The sequence below is a fragment of the Orycteropus afer genome, unplaced genomic scaffold (genome assembly GCF_000298275.1).
Source record: "Orycteropus afer afer isolate SDZICR_OR568_19922 unplaced genomic scaffold, OryAfe1.0 scaffold00293, whole genome shotgun sequence".
In the NCBI taxonomy this organism is placed as follows: domain Eukaryota; kingdom Metazoa; phylum Chordata; class Mammalia; order Tubulidentata; family Orycteropodidae; genus Orycteropus; species Orycteropus afer.
In genome coordinates, this window is record NW_006921880.1 from 2,732,977 (window position 1) to 2,739,954 (window position 6,978).

Below are 6,978 nucleotides of genomic sequence, written 5' to 3' on the forward strand. Positions count from 1 at the left end.
TGCTGCAACCGTTTTTTAATTATCTTCAGTAAGATTTTACTTGCATGTGATATTATTTGATAATTTCCACATTCTGTGGGATCACCTTTCTTTGGAATGGGTACAAATATGGATCTCTTCCAGTCAGCTGGCCAGGTAGCTGTCTTCCAAATCTCTTGGCATAACCAAGTGAGTGTCTCCAGCAGGGTATCCATTTGCTGAAACATCTCAAAGGGTATTCCGTCAATTCCTGGAGCCTTGTTCTTTGGCAATTCCTTCAGTGCAGCTTTGACTTCTTCCTTCAGTACTATTGGTTCTTGATCATATGCCACCTCCTGAAATAGATGAATATCAACCAATTCTTTTTGGTACAGTGACTCTGTATATTCCTTCCATCTTCTTTTGATGCTTCCTGCGTCATTCAATATTTTGCCCATTTTTGTTGTTGTTGTTATGTGCCATCGAGTTGGCCCCAACTCATAGCGACCCCTCCTTGGGTTTCCAAGGCATTATCACTATGGAAGTAGATTGCCCCATCTTCCTTCCGAGGAGATTTTGCCCACAGACTCTTTAAATATTGCAACTTGAGGCTTAATTTTTATCCTCAGTTCTTTCAGCCTGAGAAATGCCGAGCGTGTTCTTTCCTTTTGGTTCTCTAACTCCAGGTCTTTGCACATTTCATAATAGTAATTGGCTTTGTCTGCTCAAACTGCTCTTTGAAATCTTCTGTTCAGCTCTTTTATCTTGTCTTCCATTTGCTTCAGCTACTCTCTCCTCAAGGGCAAGTTTCAGAGTCTATTCTGACATCCATTTTGGTCTTTTCTTCCTTTCTTGTCTTTTTAATGACCTTTTGCTTTCTTCATGGTTGATGTTCTTGATGTCATCCCACAATTCCTCTGGCTCTTGGTCATTGGTGTTCAATGTATCAAATCTATTCTTTAAATGGTCTCTAAATTCAGGAGGGATATTATCAAGGTCGTATTTTGGCTCTTGTGAACTTTTTTTTTTTAGTTTTTTAAATTGTGATTTGGGTGAAAATTTACAGAGGAAATTCACTTCCTATAGAGCAGTCTCATGAACTTGTTTTAATTGTCTTCAACTTCAACTTGAACATGCATATGAGCAGTTGATGGTCTGTTCCACAATCAGTTCCTGGCCTTGTTTTGGCCAAAGATATTGAACTTCTCCATTGCTTCTTGTCACGGATGTAGTCCATCTGATTCCTGTGCATCCTATCCTGTGAAGTCCACATGTATGGCTGTCGCTTATGTTGTTGAAAAAGGTATTTGCAATGAGTAAGTCATTGGCCTTGCAAAATTCTCTCATGCGATCTCCAGCATTATTTCTATCACCAAGGCCATATTTTCAAACTACCAGTAACTCTTCTTTGTTTCCAACTTTTGCATCCCAGTCATCAGTGGTAATCAACACACCTTGATTGCATGTTTGATCTATTTCAGACTGCAGAAGTTGGTAGAAATCTTCAATTTCCTCATCTTAGGCTTTGATGATTAGTGTGAAATTTTGGATAATAGTGGTATTAACTGGTCTTCCTTGCAGGTGTATGGATATTATCCTCTCACTGACAGCACTGTACTTCAGGATAGATCTTGAAACAGTCTTTGTGACGATGAATGGCACACCATTCCTCTTCAATTTGTCATTCCCAGCACAGTAGATCATATGTTTGTCTGATTCAAAATGGCCAAAACCAGTCCATTTCAGCTCACTAATGCCTACAATATCGATCTTTATGCATTCCATTTCATTTTTGACAACTTCCAATTTTCCTACATTCGTACTTCGTACATTCTGTGTTCCAATTATTAATGGATGTTTGCATCTGTTTCTACTCATTTTGAGTCATGCCACATCAGCCAACGGTGGTCCCTAAAGGTTTACAGTGTCCATAACATTAAGGTCATCTCTACTCTGAGGAGTCAGCTCTTTCCCAGTCAAATTTTGAGTGCCTTCTGAGCTGATGGGCTCACCTTCTGGCACTGTGTCAGACAATGTTTCAGGGCTGTTCATAAAGTTTTCCAGTAATATATAGACAGTGTTTCACTGCTATTCATAAAGTTTTCAATGGATAATTCTTTGAGAAGTGGATGGCCTCTCCCTTTTTTCTCAGTCTGTCTTAGCCTGCAAGCTCCACTGAAACTTCTCCACCATGGGTAACCTGCTGACATTTTGCAACACGGTGGCACAGCCTCCAGCCTCACAGCAACACATAAGTCACCACAGGATGACAAACTGACAGACAAGTTCTTAGTTGTTCCTAATCCCTCTGCACCTGCTTTAATGGCCCCGGCTTTAATGTTGAGCCACCCCCCAAGCAAAAAGCAGCCTCCAAGCCCTGGGCCTGCCTACCTCAGGCCCCTCCCTTAATAATTAATATAGCTTGATGATTTTAGGTAGTACTTTTAACTACTATGCTATGGTGACTCCCAGCTTATTTTCAACAAATTTTTCAAGTTTACACATTAATATTTCTTAAACAAAGGACCATCCCTGACTACATCCTCTTCTAAATCAAAACACAAACATAGTTTCTTACAATGTCAAGAATAAACAATTCAGGATCAGTAAGCACTTTCACTCCCATGTGCCTTTTCTCAGTTTTCTCTGGATATCCCACATACCCTGCAAGGCCAGACCCACAGCCACTCCCTCTCAGAAGATGCTCCCTGCCACCACACTGAATCATGCCATAGCTCTTGTGTTCTTCAGTGTTGTCATAGTGTAGCTAGCTGTCTATGTGTCAGGATGGGTTGTATTATAAATTATTGCTTGGGAAAGAGTAAGACCTCAAGCTCTGATGTGACCCAGATGTGTGCTCAGCAAGCTCTTCAAACCAACCCCAACATTCTGGAGCCTTCTCAGAGAAGGACTGGAATAAATGATGGGACAAACATGGAAGAGAAACTCTTGCATTACCATACGAACATTTTTGCGTTAATTGTGTATTACATAGAAATGAGTTAATTCCTAGAACTTTGTGTTTAGAGCTTAAATAGTATGACCCCAAAAGATCAGATGAAACATAAGAATGGCAAGAAAATGTGACCACTTTGACATTTGACAAGACAGCTGAACTCTACTATAACAAGGCTTTTGTTAGACGAGTCATGTGTGCAGTCTCATATACTATAATTAGGGTAGTGGGCCTGCCTATCCTCTTCCCAAAACAAACCCAGTAACATAATTGGATTACTATACTTTGTAATCCATAACAACTTGCTCACCAAATTCATCCAAACTGTAGTCTTGTCCTCCATATCTGATTCTACTCCCATCTTCAGAAAGGATGGGTGGTGGGAAGCCCTTAAATCTGGCGACATTTTGAAGCAGCTGTGTTGGTCTCAACTGATCTCGCCAGGTATTTACTCCAGAACTGTGAATAACATGAGTGACCAGAGTTACTGCCAGGTACACAAGATCTCCTTGAATTCACACACACACACACACACACACACGATACGTATAGATGCGCCTTTATCATGGGGGGCAAGGAATGTGATCCACACTTTGAGTTTTGCCTAGAAATCCATTTCTGAACCCTAAAATCTACATGTTATTTGACCTCAGCGAACTGATCAGATTTTTGGCCCTCAGTTTCCTCCTCTGTAAAAATGAAAAAATTGACTGAGATCATTATCATCATAAAAGACAAATTCATAAACCACAAAGTGCAAGCTATAGAGCATTGGATGCTGCAGGAAGACACTGTACAGCACTCACGAAGAAGGGACATCACAAAATTGGTCAGTTTGGGGTGGGGGAAGGGAGATTGTGCTTCCCAAGCACTCAGTTCCTTTCACCAAGGGCTCAAAGAGGCAGAGGGAATGCTTTGAATAACATGGTTTCATCTGCACGTGCTACAAGCATGTGCTTTAGTTTTCATTGTCCCTGGTGTTTTAATAGCCATTGATTTTGCCAAATTTTCTGTGGTTTTAACTACAATATTGTGGTAATTAGTATTTGTGAATCTATATCAATAACTGTGTTGAGAATAAAGTAGTAATTAAAGGAAAAGGGGAAAAACCAAAAAAAGTTTCCATTCAGTTACTAATAATGTCATAACTAATAATGCCGTAATTCAATGTAGAAAGATTTTACAAAACAATTTTGTTAGTGTTCATATAATCTAAGAAATACTACATTTAAATAATTTACAACTGTATTTATCACATGTTATTCTAGGATTGATATTGATAATAAACATTCCTAAGGATTCTGTATGGTCTGGTACAGGAGGAGATCCATGGCGCTTGGGGGTGGAGTGGCACATTGGTTACTGCACTGGGTGACACCAACGCTAGTGGCGCCACTGGATGGAAAGGCTCAAAGAGGAGGAGGGAAGGGGCTGGTCCTCCTGGAACTGCTGCCTGTGCTATGCAGACTGGGCACTGCACTGCTCCAAGGCCACCATTTTACACAGATGACAATGTGAAAGGTGACCCTGGAACAGGGCAATGGGATGGGCCTGATTCTCCCTAAAATAGTCCTACTATTAAAAACGGTATTTATCTGACTGAAAGGTACAGCAGTTCAGTGAAGAGAGGCACTGAGGGAGAAAGTCAAAGCCTTTTCTACTATTAGTGTCAAATGAAACAAAATGTCTAATTCAAGGCCAAAGCAACTTACATACAATACCGCTCAGGTATGCCACAGTGGGACCCAAACCGGGAAAGGAATCGGTTTTCCAGATCAATAATTGTCTCTCCCACTTTTTCATCACGAGTAAAGGTGTCATAATCATAAACAGAAATTTTCAGGTCTTTTTCTTGAGGTAAGTAGCAACTCAGTTCATACATTCTAAATAAACAAACAAAAGGTTAGAATCGCCATGATCCATCCAACTCCCTCTTCAAAACCAGGGCTCTGTGCAAAGAACCCCAGGCAAGGATCATGGCCTTTGGAAGAGAACCTGCCAACTAGGACATCCAGGGTGGGTGGTAGTGGGTGGGTACTTTATAAGTAGTATATTAGTAATAAGAACAATGAGAGAACATGAGCTATAGTGCCCAGGAGAAAAGTATGGGCTTTAAATATCTGGGTTCAAATCCCAGCTGTGTTGCTTACTAGTTGTGGGACTCTAGGTCTGTTACTTAAGCTCTCTGTCCTCAGTTTTCTCATCTATAAAATGGTGATAATAATACCTACCAAAAAGTGTTATAGGGGTCAAAAGTCAAGTGGAGAAATGTATGGAGCCCTGATGGTACTGTGGGTAAACCTCTTGGCTGCTAACCAAAAGGTTGGTGGTTCAAACCCACCAGCTCCTCCATGCAAGAAAGATGTAGTGGTCTGTTTGGTAAAGATTGTTGTTGTTGTTGTTATCTGCTGTCAAGTCAGACCTGACTCATAGCGACCCCTCCTTGGGTTTCCAAGGCAGTATCACTATGGAAGTAGATTGCCCAACCTTCCTTCCAAGGAGTGGCTGGTGGGTTTGAACCACCAGCCTTCTGGATACCAGTCAAGTGCCTTAGGCACTACGCTACCATACAGCCTTGGAAACTCTATGGGGGCGGTTCTACTCTGTTCTACAGAGTTGCTGTGTCAGAATTGACTCCATAGCAACAGGTTATGGAGAAATGTATGGAAAGTATTCGGCATGAGTGTACTGCTCATAAACAAGTAGCTCTAATAATAAAAATAATTATAGTAGTATTAACATTATTGTCACACAGCTGGGACATTAGTAAGGCAAAAACACTCTGATTCATAGCACCCATCTGTGCTCCTGAAGGAGCTCTGGTGGCACAGTGGGCAGCATAGTACCTAAGTCATTTGACTGCTAACCAGAAGGCTGGCAGTTCAAACCCACCAGTCACTCCTTGGAAGGAAGGTTGGGCAATCTACTTCCGTAGTGATACTGCCTTGGAAACCCAAGGAGGGGTCGCTATGAGTCAAGTCCGACTCGATGGCACATAACAATAACAACAACACTATGCCCCTCCTGTCCTACAATGGAGATTACTACCATTGGATGTCTTTGACATTCTTTGTCTTTGACAAGAGCACAGGGTTGGAGGGATGCGAGTGGAATTCACCAATAGGCTCCCTCCCTCCTCCCAGATCCTCAGGGTCTGCCATTGGCTTTGAATCTTTAAGCCTTTTCCGATTTATAGAATTTGTATTAAAATGCAAATAATTATGAGATAAAGGTAAATAATCTGTACTTTTGTGGCAGATGGAAAACGTGGTGCAGATTCTAAGAGAGTGATGACTTATACAGCATACGCTCCAGGTGGGCGGGGTTTTGTTCTGTATTTGCACTGTCCAGAGAGATAGCAGTCCACAGTTGGTACTCCATTAAAATATGTTGAAGGAAAACTGTAAAAGATCTCTCCCACTGTCCACCTCCCATCTCCCTGTGCCTCTTTATCCCCTTCCCTTTTCACTCTGCTGTGTTTCTGCTAATCCATTTGAGCAGAAGGGTGTATGTCAATAGGATTTTGGCAAAATGCTTCCAGAATGTCTTCTAGATAAATCTCAGCCACGCCATGGCGGAGTCTGAGGGAAGCAGGAAGCCACATGACAAAAAATGCTTGAACCAGGATCACACATTATATACTGTTCCCACACACACCCAATAACATCACACTACCAACACTACACTTCATTGTCAGGTAATATATGTCCCTTGAGAAAAGGAATTCTTTGGTCATATGAGGTTGAGAACCACTTCTTTTGGAGTTCCTCTGGACAAACTAAAGGCTCTGAGAAGTCCTGCAGTTATTTACGTATTTTAACTCCAGTATCTCAAAGGTTTGACTAAGGAATATTTTTTTTCCTTAGTACCCCAGTAAACATCGCATGGAAGACGCTGATACTGCATTGAATGTCAACTGGAGAATGCCACCATCTGGTAGGAATATGCCGAACACTGATCTGTCACAAGGGAGACATTAAAAAACAGAAAACCAGTTGCCATCAAGTCTACTGCGCTCATGGTGACCCTGTTGTTGTTGTTGTTGTGTGCCGTCGAGTCAGACC

At 41.5% G+C, this 6,978-nt stretch overlaps 1 protein-coding gene across 1 annotated transcript in view; it reads right to left on the reverse strand.

Annotated features, from left to right (window-relative positions):
• The window catches only part of MYOF (myoferlin), a 179,860-nt gene that overhangs the window by 20,516 nt on the left and 152,366 nt on the right, over nucleotides 1-6,978 (reverse strand). The window contains 2 exon segments of the mRNA XM_042782367.1: nucleotides 3,225-3,373; nucleotides 4,627-4,797. Coding sequence (XP_042638301.1) covers nucleotides 3,225-3,373; nucleotides 4,627-4,797 — 320 coding nt within the window.